This window comes from Melanotaenia boesemani, chromosome 19, assembly GCF_017639745.1.
Source record: "Melanotaenia boesemani isolate fMelBoe1 chromosome 19, fMelBoe1.pri, whole genome shotgun sequence".
NCBI lineage: Eukaryota > Metazoa > Chordata > Actinopteri > Atheriniformes > Melanotaeniidae > Melanotaenia > Melanotaenia boesemani.
Genome location: NC_055700.1, coordinates 25,663,016 through 25,682,544, shown reverse-complemented (window position 1 = coordinate 25,682,544; position 19,529 = coordinate 25,663,016). Strand labels below are relative to the sequence as shown.

At 38.0% G+C, this 19,529-nt stretch overlaps 2 protein-coding genes across 4 annotated transcripts; one reads left to right on the top strand and one right to left on the bottom strand.

Annotated features, from left to right (window-relative positions):
• Window positions 1-1,914: 1,914 nt before the first annotated feature.
• htr1ab (5-hydroxytryptamine (serotonin) receptor 1A b) lies at window positions 1,915-3,667 on the bottom strand. Its single transcript, XM_041970272.1, has one exon. The coding sequence runs from the start codon at window positions 3,479-3,481 to the stop codon at window positions 2,231-2,233; it is 1,251 nt and encodes a 416-aa protein (XP_041826206.1). The 5' UTR covers window positions 3,482-3,667; the 3' UTR covers window positions 1,915-2,230.
• Window positions 3,668-5,323: 1,656 nt separating this feature from the next.
• rnf180b (ring finger protein 180b) lies at window positions 5,324-15,516 on the top strand. 3 transcript variants are annotated; one of them, XM_041970400.1, is made up of 8 exons: window positions 5,324-5,472; window positions 6,288-6,399; window positions 7,068-7,157; window positions 9,495-10,187; window positions 11,305-11,433; window positions 11,654-11,873; window positions 11,991-12,116; window positions 14,245-15,516. In XM_041970400.1, exons 2-8 carry the CDS (start codon window positions 6,343-6,345, stop codon window positions 14,436-14,438), a joined length of 1,509 nt encoding a protein of 502 aa, XP_041826334.1. In that variant the 5' UTR covers window positions 5,324-5,472; window positions 6,288-6,342; the 3' UTR covers window positions 14,439-15,516. The 3 variants fall into 3 exon arrangements, with proteins under 3 accessions (XP_041826334.1, XP_041826335.1, XP_041826336.1); XM_041970401.1 differs by having other exon boundaries at window positions 5,340-5,472; window positions 6,244-6,399; XM_041970402.1 differs by lacking the exon at window positions 5,324-5,472 and adding an exon at window positions 5,524-5,769.
• Window positions 15,517-19,529: the final 4,013 nt, after the last annotated feature.

Below are 19,529 nucleotides of genomic sequence, written 5' to 3'. Positions count from 1 at the left end.
TGTGGTTGAATGAGAGATTCTCATCATGGATGTGCAGCAACTTTGTGATGCTGTCATGTCAATATGAAGCAAAACATCTGAGAAATGTTTCCAACACTTTAATTAAGGCAGCTCTGAATGTAAAAGGAGGTCCAACCTGGTACTGATAAAGTGGCTCGTGAGGGTTTTTTTTTTTTTTTTTTGTCTGCTCCATGTTTACAAATAAAAACGATTTTTTTAACCCCTTTCTTCTTCAGTGTTGCCTCTGTATTTTCTTGTTCATTAGATTTTCTTGATTTTCTCGTGCTGATCATATTTTTTGGTGAAATGACTACAGCAGCTTGTAATTTCACTTTTTTTCCATTTTATACAAAAAAAATTCAAATTGAAAATTAGACATTGGTTCATGGGACTCGAAACATTAAAATACACTGATGTTACTGTTCAGCAGCAGAAAATAAATAAATAAGTGAGTAAACAATGAAAAATACACCTGTTTATTGTCTGCAGTAGTAGCCAGCTGTGCACTGCTCATGCACACCTCTGTATTCCTGTGTCCCAGCAGCCTTTGATCAGGTAATTGCTCCTCGGCCCCTAGAGTTTGCATCCCCCATATGTCGCTATGGTGACCACCTCTCCAGCCTCCATCTGTGCGCTGCCCTCACACCCTTTTCAGACAGACTTATATGTTATGAGGATGTGAAAGATGGAGTAAAAGGGCAGGAAGGCGCTCTGAGTGGAAGCTTTTCCACTTTCACCTCATGACTGCTCATATATGACGACCAGTGTGTATGTTTGTGTTTCCTTTTTGCAACTTCTTCCAAGTCTGTCCATCTGTCTACATATTTCTCCACCTATGACTATGAACGGTTTTCACTCTAACTATATTGATTCTCTTTTATTAGCTATCAGTACTGAGACACAGCAGATCCAGATGCAGGGTCCAGTCCTTCAGTGGCACTTTGATGCTGAAACAAAAATCTCAAACATCTCTTCTTCCATACAGCTGAATACTGTCAATATTGCTGAGCTTAGATTTAATTTAATACACAATATTTCCTGTGTTTTGGCAACATCTACCAGAATGTACAAGCGAGTTTTTACAGTTTAGAATTCTGGCTTAGAATAAGCTGGAAATGACTGAACTGATCAATGAGGCTGAAAAGCTTGTTTTTGTTGTTGTTTTTTTGTTTTCAATTAATAAACAAAGTCTCTTATGACACCATAACAGATTACACAGAATTAAGTATTATGGTGCAGACAACCGATGTCCTCATATGCGAACACTAGGTCTCAGGAGGTTAAACTTCATGTTCATGGAGAGAAAGAAAAAAAAAGATGAGGAAAGAGAAAACACCAGGATGCTGCAGCGTGAGCTGCTCATGGTAAGCCTGCATGACTTTGAGATACTTGAGTAACAGAGGCCACATGTTTAATGCCATCATTTGCATTTAATTCATATATAATGATTGACTATGATAACCATTTCTAAATATAACTGTTTTAAATTCTAATGAACTAATTGTCACATGCAGTGTTAATAATTAAGAGGAAACTAACCATCTGCTGTTTTCTGCCATAATCTGTAAAATTTGTAATAGTTTTTAAATAAGTTGATTTTTTTTAATCTCTGAATTGTTTTTAATGATAAAGATGATAGATTATTTAAAATTGGTTATTCCTCTGAAAAGTCCCAACTCTCCAAATTTTAAAATGACAATAAAAACGGGAAATATTGCAACTTCAAAAATCTGAAAGATTTATTATTATTATTATTATTATTATTTTGTTTCTTTCTTTTTTTTTTGTTTGTTTTTTTTAGTATTTGCAATTTTATACAATAACCACGTCTATGTGAACTCACAATTTGCCGTTATTGATTTAACTGCACTGACTCAATTTTAAATGAAAGACAAAAAAAGTTTTGAGAAACTTCTTTATTAGACTTTGCAGAACAATATGAGGGAACATGGAGCTTCAATCCAACAATCACAGCTTTATCTATGCATAGGCTACTGACACCTCTGGAGATATTTACTGATGGTGATTATCAACAATAATCGATTATGAGCCCTCTCTTCAAATTCAGCATCATTCTTAAATTCAGAACATGTTTCTAAAAGCTGTTGGCTTCCAGAGTGCGCTTCCTTGGACCTGGGTGCATTCAGATCAAACCTCAGTGATCTGGTGAGTTCATGATGTGCAAAGAAAAAGTAAATAAGTGAAATCGAGACAAAAAAAAGTGGAACCATTATGGTTTACAGAAGTGACACTTAATTATTTTCTTAAAAGCGCTCTGAAAGTCTTTGTTGAAGTATGCGTAAATGATGGGGTTGAGTAAGGAGTTAGAGTAACCCAGCCAGTTTATGACATCTACCAGCCAGCCGGGCATGTAGCACGATTCTTGGCAAAAAGGCATGACGAGGGCGACAATGAAGAAGGGCAGCCAGCAGAAGATGAAGGTGCCCATGATGATACCCAGAGTCTTCACCGCTTTGCGCTCCCGTGCCAGCGCGATCTTCTTCTTCGCCTCTGTCGCCTTCTCGTGCCTGCTCTCGAACGGCGGCGCAGAGCTCGGGGTGTTGGGCAGCGGCAGGTTGCCTTTGGAGTTGCTGTGAACTTCGATGATCTCCAGAGACTCGCCGTCCTCCGCGTGTTTGACCGCGCCGTTGATGTTCGGCAGCGGCTGGGGCTCCACGCTTCTCTTCCAGCTCTTTCCCTGCACCTCTCCGTGAGGCCTTTTGTGGAACAGCGCCGGGGACAACGCCAAGCAAGAGTCTGATACTTTCTTTTTCTCCGTTTTACGCACGGTCCTCCTGATCCGAAACCGAGCGGCTTTGAATATCCGTCCATATAAAACCAGCATTAAAATCAAAGGGATGTAAAAAGCCCCAAATGTGGAATATATCGTGTACCAGGGGTCTTGTCTGATCTTACATTGCTTGGGATTTGCCCTGTCCTCTGCCATGCTGCTCGGCTGCGAGCGCATAACCAACATGGGCGGAACCGAGATGGAGAACCCGACCAGCCAAGTTACACTGATGAGAACCGCGGCTCTTCTCGGCGTCCTCTTTTTCATATAGTCTATGGGCTCCGTGATCGCCCAGTATCTGTCCAGAGCGATGGCGCACAGGTGCAGGATGGACGACGTGCAGCACAGCACATCCAGTGAGATGAAGATGTCGCATGGAACCTCTCCAAGCGTCCATCGGTTCAAGACCTGATAAAGCGCTGCCATAGGAAGCACCAGCACCGACACCATCAGGTCTGTGACGGCCAGAGAACCGATTAGGAAGTTGGCCACGTTCTGTAGAGACCGCTCCAGCGCGATGGCTGCAACCACGCACGCGTTGCCAAAGATTGCGCACAGGATGAGCGCGCCGAGCAGGAAAGATGTGACCACTTGATAACTCAGCTTCACCTCCTCGTCCTCGGATTTGGGAGGTTTGATTGTTGCGTTGTCAAGCTCGGGCCAGGCTGTTGTGTTGTTCACGGCCTCCATTGTTGGTAAACTTTCTGTTTTGGAGAGATTTGGTTACTCCGTGGAGAACCCGGTGCGCATCACGCGATGCCGCCTTGTAAGGTGCATAGCGGGCTGCTGGACGGCTGGGTGTTGCAGAGAAGCTCTGAACTGTAAGTCTCGGCTGCTGACGGAGAATGATGCTGTGTATTTATACCTGTGATGGAAAATGCGTCATTTGTCTGTGAGGTTGGTAAAGAGTGTTGGCTGGTTTGGTCTTGTCTGTTTAATCGGCAGCTCAAGCAATAAAGATGTGACACCGATAAAAATTTGAAAGATAAATCTTTATTTTCCTGTATATTCTTCAATTTACAAGTCAAGTTTTGAGTTTGGGCATTTGTTGATTTAAATTATTTTGTTTAGTAGTTTAAAGGGAATGATGTTGGATTTTTGACGGTGACACTTTAGTTCTAATCTTTTCCTTTTTACATATCAAAGGGACTGCTTTAGCTGAGAGCTAAAACAAACAAGAGTTTCTGTTATTTCATTTAGTTTGTCGGTGTAACTGTTTAAGCACCCTGGTCAGGGCAGTAAATGATCCCACAGTTTTAAAGTAGTAACACTGCCACCTGGCGTTGGCCTGCTGCCACGACAGAATGACCAAAATGGAGAGCTTTTTGCCTTTTATATAAAAATTGATCTGACAGTTTAAATATTTCAAATACGAATCATTAACCTCTTTGATTTTTGTGTGCAATATATGTGCATTTATACACAAATTGAAAATAAATTAGATGAATTGCAGCTCTGCATGCACAAGTATTGACTTACCTCTTAAATTGCCAGAATAAACAGGGCCAATCCGAGCCTCTATATGACCCTAAGCATAATCTGATTTGCAAGTATGCATGATGTATGAAACCTTTTATTTAAAAAATCTAGATTTTACTTGTATAATCTTAAATTAAATTTAATGTCATGGGCTCAAATTAAACATTATTTTTTCCTAACCACGAAGCTTATTATTTATTTATTTATTCATTCATTCATTCATTTTCGTTCTTCTGAAAGTGCACTTTTTGCCCCTTGCAACTGAGGGGAACATGCTCTCTAAGCACATTTTGTGCTGTGTTCATTTGTACTTGGGAATTTGGGGTTTACCCCAAATAAAGGTTAATTTACATTATAGATAAATATCATAATTAAATGAAGTATACTTTGGGGGGGCCCTGGGGGGTGTGGGCAGTCAGACTTTAGTGGCTCACCTATGGGGAGCAGACTTCTTGTCACTGATTTTTAATCCAGTTCTTGTGCCAGTTCTTGTTTCGAACAAAGGATGTTTTTGCAACTCACTCTAATAAAATTAAAATCTGTTCTTGGCTAAGTTGTATGTTATATAGATACAAAACTGGTTCATTCTTTAAGGAAAATTTTAATGCTTAAATGAGTCACACATTAGCATTAACTCGCTGAACAAATTAAAAATATATTCCTCTGAAAATGGTTGGGCACAAGAAATGAACTGAAAATGAGTGTAGTCAGTGTAAAAAGTCAGGAGAACTATTTCTTAAAACTACTTTTAAAGTCTTTTTCTTGGAAGAAAAATATTTAAGGGGGAGGTGTCGCCCAAGGCTTACACAGCACTGAAATTGATAAGAAATTCTGCAAATCAGCTTCTTTTTTAACTGTACTTGGATGATTTTATAAAGCCATAATCTGGAACACTGAAGAGTTTGGTGGTCCATTTTTTTCTGCTAGACCACATTTATCATCCCCCAAAATCTAACAACTTGTTCATTATTTCATTTATGAGATTTCGACTTTTTGAGTTGTGTTTCAGACAAACTAACGCCTCCAAAACAAATGATAGTGATAGATACTTTTTGACCTATTCGGCTTTCCGTAAAATCCCATGTTCGTGACGTCACGCTCTGGTTAAAAAGGCGATAAAAGAGACTCCTAAAGTTTTGTTTGTTCAGTTTTTGGTTTCTGCTCTTGGTCATTTCAACCGTAAAAGTCTTCCAAATTGTCTGGTAGGCAGAGTTATATGTTGAATGTCGTTATTCATTTATTTTTTTAGGATGTCTGATTCTGAGGGGATTAAACACCGCCATGAGAGAGCTTGTTGTTGTTGTTTACAGTAGTGAGCGGCTAACTAGCTAAATTAATACGGACTATGTCGCCATGGCTGCTAGCTTTGTACTATGAGTGTCGACGCGGCATATTCATTAAAACATTGCGAGGGAACGAGAAGGACGAAAGTGCTAAATAAGTCACATTGGACTTGTGGTTGTGGAGAGTAAATATTAGAAATTCCAGGTTGACAGTATGTAAGCAGCCAGGTTCACATACTTCCTGTCTCGAGCTCATTTGTATGCGAGAAAACACTTCACTGCCAGTGAAGAGAAATCTTTATAATGCTGCATCCGATCATCATTTGGACAAAAAATATGCTGCTAGCGTGTTTGACTGACCTTTGGCTGGTCCAAATAGATGCAGGACAAATATTTAAGTCAATATAAACATCGTCCCAAACGGTACAGTATCAGGATATTTGGTTATCAGGTTATATTGGTTGTCTAAAATAACAGCAGTAGCTGCTTATATCTGCTATATAACACATTTTAAATACTGTTAACCCAGATATTTTAAACACAAGGCTGATAAATGTCGGTTTCTTTCACTCTGTATGTGTAAAACCACAAATATATTTAACAAATTAGCAGATCTGAAACATTTCTTTTGTCTTGTTTCAATGCTGAGCATATTTTATCTACAATGTTATTAATGTAGTACAGTTGCAGTTGTGTTAGCTGTTGTTTTTCATGACCACTATCCTCCCTATCAGCCAATGGACTGAAAACCTGAAGCAGCTGCAGCACAAGTGAAGAGGGCAGGAAACCATGCTCCGCTGTAGACGGTGTCGGAAAAGCGTCCTGGACCTGACATGCTTGTCAACAGTAGGTTGAAAATGTTTATCTCTCACTATGTGAAGATTTTATTTCCTGTTTTCTGTAATGTTAATCTGCCATTGTCAATTTATTGTATTAGAGGTTTGAATTGCTGTTCAGTGAAACTGATGGTTTGTAATCAGATCAAAAGTACCATTCTTATAGTAATCAATGCTCAAAGCTATATTCAGTTAATTTTCTTTCAGTAAACCCATGAAATAAGAAATCTTATTCTAAGATTACAGTAGTAAGGTGACTGTGGTACAAGCTGCAACAACACTTGCAAGATATAAAAACTATCAAGCATCTGGACACAGTACATGTTCAGGAATAACTTACAAATTTTATGAAGATGAGCCCTAAATTATAAAGTGACAGTTTTACAAGTTGTTGCTAACTATAATGTTATTTTAGGTGCTATAATGTTATTTTTGGGAGATTTAGGTGGGTGCCCCCACCTCAAATTTAAGATTAAGTTATTAGTTGCAGCTATAATAGCCATGTAGTCTGTTGAGTTGGTAGTGAAATTAGTGTTGTTTTAAAGGTGAACAGTCTCATTAAAACGCCTAAAGATACGGGCTTGTTTTTGAGTAATAAAAGAGTCCTCAACGTCTGACATCAGAGAGACTGTTGGTGATTGTGACAACCGCACCTGCTTATTGTGTCTTTCACCTCAGGCTGCAGATGAAGGTTCATCTGCAGGGTGCACTATTTTTCATGTGAATGTTGACAAGTTGCCAGAGTGGATGCTGACCTCAGTTCACCAGGTAAGTGTGTCAGCTCAGGAACTATGCTCTATACTGGAAACAAAAGTTTAATCTATCAGTACATAATAAATCTCCTGCTTCTTAGTAATTCTTAAGTCCACCGGTTTACACTGAGAAAGATTATTGATTACTTTAACACATTCAGGATGCTTGCTAATCTCCGCGGGTGTGAATATCCCAGAAAGTTCCCTCAAGGGTCATACCATGACCCTTGAGACCATGACCCAGAGTAACTATTAGAAACATAAGATCTACATCTCAGACGCCACAGGCCTCAGTTAGCATGTTGAATGTTAAAGTATAATTAGAAAAAGACTCAACAAGCAGGGATTGTTGCAGAAGAAGAACATTAGTTTCAGTTTTAGTTTAGTTTATTTGCGTAGAATGAAAATACATCAAGTAGACATAAATAAATCATTAAAAATACAGTGCAAGAAGAGGCAAAAAGCCAGTCTGGCTTATCTGAAGCCTCGACAAAAAAAAACAAAACAATTTAATACAAAAATACATAGATAAAACACATAAACATTTGATAACATTTTCCACTGATGGACAGTAGCTCATTTAGCTCGTATAGATCATCCCATGAGGTGTAGGCAAGCTTGTCCTTGAACTTACTAACATTTTGTTAACAGAAGAAGGTGGCCAATAGAAAACTCCAACAATAACACTTGTTCCATGAAAAGCATTTGGTAGCTCCAGAAAAAGAGATTCCACATCAGCCACATCCATTTTCAAAGAAAAGTCATCTTTTACTTTGACCATGTGTTATTTTGTGTTCTGTTTTATTGTTAAGCACTTTGTGATTTTTATCTTGCTATATAAATAAACATTTACTTACTTACTAAACATTTACTCAGTGTACCAAGATGTACCCACAGTGTGGTCAGCCCAACCAGCTGAGTGTGCCAGCATTAGGACACAGCTTAGGTTTGCAAAGTTACACCTGAACCAACCACAAGACGTCTGGAACAATGTGCGTTGGCCAGATAAGAAAACAAAGATGTTTGGTCATCAAGTATCAGTACAAACACTTCATACCAACTGTCTAGCACGGTGGTGGAGGGCTGATGATTTGTGCTTGTTATGCAGCCACAGGAGCTGAAGTTTGCAGTCATTGAGTTGACCATGAACTCTGGATACCAAAGTATTCAAGAGTCAAGTATGAGTCCATGTGTCTGACAGCCAAATACTGCCTGTAAGTGGGTCATGAAATGGAGCAAATATCCCAAACAAAGCAGCAAAGCTACAACAGAATGGCTGACTGAAAGAGAAAAGAATCAAGGTGATGAAATGATCCAGACCTAAACCCGGTTGTAATGTGAGAATAACAGAGCTGTAAATGTACAAATGCCTGCAAACTTTACAGAACTTAAGTAATCTGGGCCAAAAACAACAATGACCATGTTTACATGGGCACAAGTATTCAGATTAAAAGCCAGATCGTAATTAAAATAAACCACGCAAACACAAACATGGGAAGATTCTGATCTGAACACAGTCACTCGGATCAAATTTCCCATCTGATGGTGTAGATTGGTTATCCCAATTGTTCTAATCAGCGTGCATGAAAACACTTTTTCCAAAATTAGGGTCACAATGATCCTTACTGCACATGCCTGTTACATCATCCGCACATCAACATAATGTAGTCCCACACTTGACGTTACATCTAGTGGAAGACATCACAGGACCAGAACAGAGCTGGTCAGTGTGTGATGCAAATGCACATTAAGGGGGGGGGGGGGGGGGGGGGGGACTGAAATTAGTCAGATGGCAATAAATACGCACACGCAGCAGTGTTTCTTTCCATTGGAAATCATAGTTTCTTCTTCTAAAATGTCAAAATGTTGGATTCTATTCAAACATGATGCAAGGAAACAAACAACTTTTTCAGGCTCCATGTGAAGCGTACAGATCTGAATGAAAATGTAACCCATAAGAAGATGTTTTGCACATGTAAACATGGTTACTGTGAGAGACTGCTGGAGGTGATGCTGAATCATGGGGTGGACATCAGGTTTGTCACACACTACTTGGTGTTGCATTTACTTAATGTTAAGATTTGGTAAGGACTTTTTTTTTCTTTTCTGATATGTAAAACCATGGCATTGAAGATATTTATTAATTTATTTCTGTTAAATAAGCCCCATCATACTAGGAAATGTAGATTTTAGTTAACGAGAAAATATATTCACAGCTTTGCTGTCTTTGAGTTATCTATAGTTTTTTTTCTCATGAAAGATTTTAGGTTTGTTCCTTTTTGTTTATGCTTTAAAATAAATCCTAATTTTTAGTATTTCTTTGTTGTGATTGATGTGTGTGGTTTCTGTGCAGGCCCATTGGACTGTAGGAAAACTGAACTGCTATAACTGCGGAGCTCGTCTGGGCGGCTTCAACTTCCTTAATCGCACCGAGTGTCCATGTGGCCAAGACGCCACCGTCCACCTCAACAAAAGCCGCGTGGATCAAGACCACAGACACTATGTCCTCTCTGTCCAGCCCAGGAGGACGGAGCCTGGGAGGAGACACGCTGGTCTGCTGACAGACGGCTCTCGGAGTAGAGGAGAGAGGCCTCAAATGAACCGGACTGCTCTGGACAGTTTACAGCTCAACTGCACTGCCGTCATGTCTCACATCAGTCCTGATACGAGACACCAGGCTGAAAACACTCAGCCTTTTTCTTTCAGTCCTTTTTACTGCATCTCTCACAGGAGAAGGTGCAGTTTGGAGGCGGAAGGAGACTTCAGGTCATGTTTTTGCCCTGTAGGCCCTGTGGACATGTCCACTGTTGATTTAATGAGGACGGGCTCATCCGTTTCATATCCCGACGATGAAGCCTTGATTAACGTCGCTCCTCGCCGTTCAGCTATTTCTGGAGGTGTGCGGTCACAGATGCATCAACAGCTACAGCCAGCTGAGGAGGACGAGGACTCAAATGCAGTCCTCGAGGAGGTTTCTGACTCGGTTCTGTCTTTCAGAAGGAGATCCGTCTCTGATGGAGCAGCTGAGCTGGAAGAGGAAGTTTTGGTAAATAAACATTTAATCAACAGGGGCCGGTTGTTCAAACGTAATCCGATCAGATTTCAGTTATCAGGTTGGATCAAATCTTAAAAAGGGTTTCTTCAAAAAGGAAAGAAGGATTCCGAAATCCGACTGGATCACGTAACCCAATCCTGGTTGTTATCTGCATAAAACCCTCAGTATGTGTTGTTCAAAACTTCTGGATAACTTTGATCCAAGAAAACGGGATTACCCTGATCCCAACAGAGGGTAGGATTACAAGGCGGATTTCAGGGAGAAGCTGCTGTAAAACATCCGATTTAAACAAATAATAGAATCTTTTTAGTCAGTGCATATGCTAATATTTATATGTTGGACCTCACTTGTTTAACTGTTACAGGGATAAAGTGGTTAAAATAGGTTCAGGCTACTTGTTAAGCCTGTCAGCAATAAAACATACCATTAACTCGTCCCCATGAAATAAACCCTAAAGCAAATGTCAACAACAAAAACAAATATAATAATCCATGTTCCTGTCATTCAGTGCTGCATATTTAGGAAGAACCCGTCACAAATAATGTCTAACAGTTGTACCCCTGACAGAAAGCCAGAGGTGGGTCCGCTTCCTCACCATGGGGCTCCGGTGCATAATTAACATTGTCACAGAGAGGAACGTTATGCTTTTGTGAAGACGTTTACAGAATATCCACAATGTAGTTGTTAACAGATTAGTTTTATATTTGTTGTGGCTCAGATGAGAAGTCATACAGTTATAGATAGAAGTGGATGTTTATGGTTGTTGTGTGTTGTCACAAAGTGAAACTTACTTAAAGTGACATAACATAACATAACAGCTCTTCTACCTGTTCTTCACATAGCCAGAATCCCACATTGTTTTAAAAGCTGGAAATCCGGATTTGGTGATCCTGAAAACCAGGATTCTGGATCAGGGTGATCAGGGTGTTGCTTTGAACAACCGGAATAAAAGTAAGCTGGATTACGTGATCCTCAATTCTGAAAAATGGGATTCCCAAATCCTGATAGCTTTTATCCAGATTAAATTTTTTTACCATCCGTCCCCAGATTTTGATGGATATTGTTGTTTAAAGTTATTTATTTATTTTTTTCTGTGTTGTTTGTTCAGCTTCAAGCCTCGGTGGTCTTCCCGGCCTCGATAAGACTGAGCAAAAGAGAGAAGAATCGTCTGAAGAGTCAGCGGAGGAAACAGAGGAGGAGAGAGAAATGGCTGCACAGTCAGCTGGAGAAGGAGCAGGTGAAGGACCCGAGTTAAATCTGACATCATGTTTCTTCACGGCTCTTTTTACAGCATTGATTATCAGATATTTGAGGAATTAGAAACTGTAATGATTGAAGAATTTGCAGAGATCAGTAAGGGGAGGAGAGACTGCAGCCAGTTTCAGAACAAAAACCACAAACATGGATGATGTTTTTCACTCTGCTGCTGGGAAACAAATCCTGATGTTTGTCTCCAGACGGAACGTGTGACCGGATCACCGTCGGACGGCGAGGAGGAGGGCGGGGAGGGGCTCACCTGCGCCGTGTGTCTGGACATCTACTTCAGTCCATACAGCTGTCAGCCCTGCGGTCACGTCTTCTGTGAGCCGTGTCTCCGCACGCTCGCCAAAAACCGGCCCACGAACACACCCTGCCCTCTGTGCCGCACCCTCATCTCACACACCAGCTTCCACGAAGGTATCGTCATTTTTTTACTCACGAGACTAACAGAAGTTGCAAGACTTTTCTCTTTCCAGCTTCAAATGTGTGTAGTGGTGTGTATTCCTTTGATGTTTTGTTTTCATTCTCCATCAGAGCTCAACCAGACAACAAAGACTTTCTTTCCAAAAGTCCACGTCACCCGGAAGCAGAACTTCCAGAACGCCTCGTGTGCAAAATGGCCTCTGCCCAGCTTCCGCAAAAACTTCCGGTCCTTCTGGGGTGAGAAAGCATTAGTTGTAAGAATCAGTTTGTTTGTGTTGCAGCTCTTCTGCCCCGTGAAGGAAATGTTGGGCTGTGTTTGGTACGTAGCCAGGAAATTTGGGAAGGAAATGTGTTCTTTAATGAATTTAGAAATGCGTTCCATTCATATCTGCTGTATTTTGACTGTGCCGGATGTTCATGCTGTGACGTTACTACTGGATTTGTACCATAGATTTCCATTATAACCACATTTTATTTTACCCCCAGCTTTAAGTTAAAGGGAAATATAATTTTGCCTGTAATCTCCCATTTCACTGCAGGAAGCTTATTGAAGTTTTGGAAAAATAAAATTTACCCCTTGTAGCCCCTCCCCCGCTGGCCTTTATGGTGGCCTTTTCTTGGCATCCTTAAATAGTTCCTGGCTGCAAACCAGTTAAAATTCTTCTTTTCAGCTAAAATGGTTTTGATATGTTTTCCGTGAGGGTCTCTTTCAGTCAGAATAGTTGAAGTGAAAAAACATTTTGCAGGAGTGTTTGTGTGTGTCATCAAATCACAGACACTGAGGTCTTTGGTAAACTCAGAAAACCAGTGTTTTTCATAAATTGGCCATGGCAGGAAAAATCAGTGTTTTCATCTGGTTTTTGGAGGGAAGGCATCAAAGGTAATGCATTTTATGTAAGACAGGAGAGAAATGGATGGGGTGCAGACTAATTATCTAATTATCTGATGATACATGCAAATATGCAGACACACACACATGCAAACACACTCATATCTTGTCATGGACATGCAGACAGCAGTCACCATCATCCATATCAGAACAAATTAGTTTTTTTCTCACATTGGGCTGTAATCCCATTTTCCTGCAGCGAAATGAGAAATTACAGGCAAATTTTTCACTTTAATCTAAAGCAGGGGTAGAAATTTTGTTTTTAAAATATTGAATTAAAGTGTGAATAGGTGTTTTACAAAGAAGCCATTAATGGTATATGATCAACATTGGCATCTAAAGGGTTTATTTATTATTGTGATTAATGAAATAATTATATCAGTGAAGAAAATTGATCTTTTTCTTTTTTGCACTTTAAACTTCAAAATACAAATCTTGTAGTCAATAGCGCCATCATAACTTTTCAAACAGGATATAGGGGTTTGGAAGTCCAAATGATATCTAATATGTAATTTCTCAGTTCCGAACCATGGTTATTATGAGGAAATAAATAAACAGAAATCATTTGTGACTGCGACTTGACTGCAGGTGAGTGACCCCCCTCCCACCTGCAACTCTGCAGGATAAAGGTGGATTGGATGGTTGTGTGTAACCTCATTTTCCTTCTTTGCTTATGTCAAAATGTAAAAGTTTTATTGCTGCTTTTCCACACCTTAGTGCCAGTGATAAGTTATCTATACAGGAGTTTGAAGCAGCTTCACAACTAGAAGTACTGGAGGGACATGTGGTGTGTCCAGGATCAGGCTGCTAGTATAGAAATAAAATAACGAAACAGAAACTTTTACATCCTTTTACAGATAACTAGTAATGTGGATATACACTCACTGACCCCTTTATTAGGTCACCAGTGTTTGTTTGACTTCCTGTTACCTTTCCACCAGCTCCAACCAGTCTGTCCATTCTATATTATTATATAAAATTAGTGTTAATAAGCAGCTGAACAAGTAGTAGTGAGTGTGTTTCTGGTTATGGTTAGCGGCTACTGCAGCATAAGTAATGAGGCGTGAAGAGGTTTTATATTCCATGAAAAATGACTGGAAAACCTCCACTTTGTGTTTTAGTTATAGCTGTTTTTAGACAATGAACACAAAGCTAATTGTAGTCCACGCAAGACGTTTAACTGGTTATTAGTGACTATGCTGAGTCTTGTCATCCAGCAGCTGTTGGATGGTTTGGTTTCTTTTTCATTTCCCTCCTTTTGGTTTAACTTTTGCACATATTCTTCCTAACAGCAGTAATTGATGCCATTGCATGCATGCTTTTTTTTATCCTTTTATTTAACATCTGTTACTGTAGCACTAAGTCTAGTTGACCGTAATCTGCAGAAAACCTAGACAGGAATATTTGTGTCATTCAATAATTTTCTAGACCATCCATCATTCTTCATATGTTCTTCGTCTGTTTCCTGTACATCAGAATATCAGAGAAACGCAGCGACTGCAGGGAGAGGCGGGCACGCGGCCCACCGAGGCTTCACACTAGAAGCTCTGCAGTTCAACGACATGTGCAGCTGGCTCTTCGACATCGGCCTGGTCATCATCTGCGTTCACTCATTCAACTGGATCCTCGCCTTCCTGCTCTTCTCTGTCCTGTTGTACTACTTTTTCTGAAAAATCAAGTAGTGCTGCAGGGTTTGCAGCACAGGTTTATATTCCTTTAAAAAGGGAGGGTAGAAAAAGTTTTTGTGGTTTCTCTCATTCAGTCGCATGTTGGGCCTTTTTCTATTTTATTACAGACATGATGAAGCTAAAAGTCGACAACGTGGGTTAACTGGCTACATGTCGACTTGAAAAGAGACTTTATTTTCCCTGGATGATGAGACATCAGAATTAATACTGTGGTTTCTGAGAGTTGGATGACAAAGTCTGTAAATTATTTCCCAAAGTCATGAGCATCTAAAGCATTTTTACTTGTGCAGGTCAAACACACAGCAAATAAGATGTCACCAGGTCTTCATACAATAAAGGGATAACTGACTCAAAAATGGACCAAATGTTAAATATCTGCATTTGTAAGCTACACATCCATTTAACATCTTTTTTTTTTTATCACATTCAGTGATGTAGTAAAAACATTTATCAGACCCTCTCTGTGTTTTCAGTATTTAAATACATCTGAATTTCCATAAAACTGTTTGCATAAATATGTTTTTGAGTTTATGTCATCAGGAAATAACAAATCTGTAACAGCAACCTAAACGCAGCCCATTTAGTCCACATTCATAGATTTTTAAGTCCTTTAACGAAGTCGCCGAGCTTTAAAATGGCAGCTGCTGTGTTTCAGTTTTGGTTTTGTTGATATTATTGAGTGCAGTCAGCTTGATGTGTTGCTTCTGCTTACTGTGAAGAGTAAAGGTAAAAAAAATCTTCGCCCTCAGAGGAGCTTTAAAGTCACTGATTAGTCAGTTATGAGGAGTATAACCAGGATGGTTAAAGATACAGAGGGAGGGTTATAAACCTTGGAACAGCTTTACATTAAAAAGGTTATTTACCAAAACAAACAAACAAACAAACAAAAAAAATCATGTTCCATCAATATAAATTATTTTCCATTTTATATCTTGTATATAAAATGTTAATCACAGAGCCGTAGTACCAATCCAGACATACAGTTGCTGAAACTTGCTTTACTCTCTTTCTAAAATGGTGAAGTCTAAACAAAGTTGATGCTGCAGCAAATTCAGGAAAAGGTGTGAATCAGCGATAGATATGCACGTTTTTAAATCTACACCTGCAGTGTGACCCCACGGCCGACGGGCTCCGAGTTTGTTCAAGCAAACCTTGCAAATATGTTTGAAGTTGAAGTGGGAGATGCTGCTGACAACGTTGGATCATTTATTGTCATGTATTGATGGAATCTCATCTGAAGGACCCAGATTTCGTGATAGTGCCTTTGGTAGTTTACCACTGACTGAAACTGGAAACAACTCAAAGTTTTAGATGTTTAGAAGAAAATATGCTGAGTTCTTAAATGTTATTAATCTTTTAGGAACTGAGCTAGCAGAGAAATTCTGAAGGATTATTTGGTATTGACTTTGAGGAAAACTGTCTGTAAAATCTGTATTTGCTCAGGTTATTTGGTGGAGAAATACTTTTTTTCCCTTTGGTTTAAATCAACCCAGTGAAGGGTTGTTTGCTCGATAGCTCAGAATGAGAAGTATTCACTGGGTCACAGTTAATGGAAATAGTTTATAAATAAAGTTTATGTGACAATGTCCTGTTTTTGCTTTCATTTATTTCCTCTCTTAATTAATCTTACTGGCAAAACTGACCACATTGAGAATCAGTCACGGCGTAATAATTTGATTTTTGATGGAGTACCAGAGTCTACACAAGAGAAATGGTCCGAATCTGAGGACAAGGTCCGAAAAATCATCTCAGACCAACTCAAACTGGATCCTAAGCACATTGAACTGGAGCGGGCTCACCGCTCAGGAAAGCCACCAGGGCATGGAGGACACCCCAGACCAATAGTGGTAAAGTTTTTCAGATACAAGGATCGTCAGGCTGTGATGGAAAATGCTAAGAAACTTAAAGGTTCAAATATCTTTATAAATGAAGATTTCTCGGAAATTGTTCGTCAGAAACGCAAAGATCTGATTCCAGCAATGAAGGAAGCAAGACAAAGAGGGGACATTGCCTATCTAAGATATGACAAACTTATCACTCATCCCCCAACAAAACCCCCACAGGTCTGAAAATCATGTTTTATGAATAAGTAAAAAGCTATTGCAGTTACACTGTTTACAGATTTTGTTTTATAACATGACTAATCATAAAAACTGTTCAAAATGTCAGAAGCTAACTGTTAATTGCTCTATATGTAAAGGTGATTTTCATCCCAAATGTGTAAAAGATTGGGACAAAACATCAGATGCTTCCACATCATGGTTTTGTGAAAAGTGTGGGTCAATGTTACCATTTTTTGCACTAGATAATGATGAATTTCAAGTTTTTCTATCTAATAATCATGAGAATTTCACAGTAAATGATACTCTGTTATTCAACCCATTTGAGCTCAACAGAGATGAAGTTACTCATGGATTAGAAATTGACCCTGATATAAATTTTTTTTCAAACTCAAATAATGGTAATTCTTGCAAATATTATAATGAAGCTCAATTTAATCAGCTTATTCAATCTTTTTCAAATATTGATCAAACATTTTCAGTTTTACATTTAAATATTCGTAGTCTTGTTAAAAATTATGATCAATTGTTATATTTCTTATCATCCTTAAATCATGAGTTTTCTATAATTGCCCTTAGTGAAACCTGGCTGACTGAACAATCTAAAGATCTTGGACTATATGAATTACCATCTTATGTATCTATTCATTTTGTCAGACAGTCAAGGTCTGGAGGAGGAGTATCAATTTTTGTTCATAAAAACTTGGATTACAGTGTTCGCCATGATCTTGTTATGGAATCAAATGAATCAGAAATCGAACATGTTTTTATAGAAATATTGTCTAATAAAAAGACTAAAAATATCATTATAGGTTGTATTTATAGACCTCCAAATACTAATATTGCAAGCTTTAACAATTTGCTTTCAGATACATTGGAACATATAAATAAAGAAGGTAAAACTTGCCATATTCTTGGAGACTTTAATATAAATCTATTTAATAAGGAAAGCCATTCTGCTACGGATGATTTTTTAAGTCATTTGCATGAAAATTACTTTTTCCCAGTAATTAGCAAACCTACAAGAGTCACAGAAAGTACTGTAACATTGATCGATAATATCTTATACAATAGTTTAAATAGTGAAACACAGTCAGGGGTTTTATTTAATGACATATCTGACCACTTCCCAATATTTCAAAGAGTTCCATTAGAGAATATTAATCAACCCAATAAAAAGTCTGTCACCAAGTACAGAAATTTTAATTCTTCAAATAAACTAAAATTCAAACAAATGTTGGAGCAGATTTCTTTTGAAAGGGTTTTTGGAGAAAGTGATGCTAATACAGCTTATCAGATACTCATGGAACTCCTTAATCAGGTTTTTACTAAGAGTTTTCCAATAATTATTAGTCCTAGTGGTTCATCCAGAAAACATAATAATCCTTGGTTTTCCAGTGGACTGAAAATGTCATCTAAAATAAAAAATAAGCTCTACAGGAAGTATTTATCCTCACCTTCCCCTTTAAATTTAGCTAAATATAAATCTTATAGAAATAAATACACTCATCTTCTTAGGGTGGCAAAGAAAAAATACTTTACTGAGTATTTTTCAAATTCTGTTAAAAATATTAAAGCCACATGGAAAAAAATAAATCAGCTTCTTCAGAGAAAAAAAGCATCACCAAGTTATCCATCAACTCTTTCAGATGGAAACAATACTTTCTGTGACCCTTATGATATTGCATGTAAGTTTAATGACTTCTTCTCAAATGTTGGTCCCTCTCTTGCCAAAAAAATTGACAGTTCGAACCTCAATCCATTAGATTATTTAAAAGGTTCATTTACATCATTTAGTCATTTTGTTCCGCCTGATTTGAATGAAGTAAAGGAAATTCTATTAACTTTAAAAATGTCTGCTCCTGGACACGATGAGATCAGCGCTTCTCTTATTATAGAAGTTGCTTCAACAGTCATTGAACCATTAACTTTTATTTTTTCATTGTCCATGAAATCCGGAATAGTGCCATCAGATCTAAAGACAGCTAAAGTCTTACCATTATATAAAAGCGGGGATCAAACCAACTTTTCAAATTATCGTCCAATTTCAATATTACCATGTTTCTCAAAAATCTTAGAAAAACTAGTATACAAAAGAATGAATCAACACCTAATAAAAAATCAAATTTTATACAATTATCAATATGGTTTTCGCAAAAATCATTCGGCTTATATGGCACTTATTGAATTAACTGATAGAATACATACTGCCTTAAATAAGAATGAATTTGCCATAGGGGTATTTTTAGATCTTTCTAAAGCATTTGATACAGTAAATCATGATATTCTACTTTTAAAACTTCATAAATATGGTTTTAAAGATACTGTATACAAATGGCTTAGAAACTATTTATCAAATAGAAATCAGTATGTTTTTATCGATGATTATAAATCAAGAATGAATTTGATCAAATATGGGGTTCCACAAGGTTCAATATTGGGACCGTTGTTATTTATTATTTATATAAATGATTTTGCTGCCGTATCTAGTTCTGCATTTTCATTGCTTTTGATACTAATCTTTTAATCTCAAACAGAAATATGGCTACTCTAATTAATCAATTAAATCACAATCTACGTAATTATTCAAACTGGTTTAAAGCAAATAAATTATCATTAAATATAAAAAAATCGAGTTTTATTTTATTTGCTGGAAATAAAACATATAGTGATCGAATTAAAATTAAAATGGATAATGAGGAAATAGTGCAAGTTCCATCAGCATGTTTTTTGGGTGTCTGGATTGATGAGAAACTTAGTTGGAAAGATCAAATTGGACATGTCTGCAAAAAGATAACTAAATCAGTTGGAATTTTAAGCATAATAAGACATTATGTTCATACTTCATGTCTTGTAACATTATACTATAGTTTAATTTATCCCTATCTTACTTATTGTAATATTGTTTGGGGAGCAACATTTACAACTCACTTAAACAGAATATTTTTCTTACAGAAAAAGTTTTTACGGATAGCTACTTTTTCCAAATCTGATACACCAAGTGCACCTTTGT

Coding starts and splice junctions, on each gene's coding strand:
- htr1ab (XM_041970272.1), bottom strand. CDS start 3,481: ATGGAGGCCGTGAACAACACAACAGCCTGGCCCGAGCTTGACAACGCA.
- rnf180b (XM_041970400.1), top strand. CDS start 6,343: ATGCTCCGCTGTAGACGGTGTCGGAAAAGCGTCCTGGACCTGACATGC. Junction 6,400..7,067: donor ACCTGACATGCTTGTCAACA/GTAGGTTGAAAA, acceptor CTTTCACCTCAG/GCTGCAGATGAAGGTTCATC. Junction 12,117..14,244: donor AAACTTCCGGTCCTTCTGGG/GTGAGAAAGCAT, acceptor CCTGTACATCAG/AATATCAGAGAAACGCAGCG.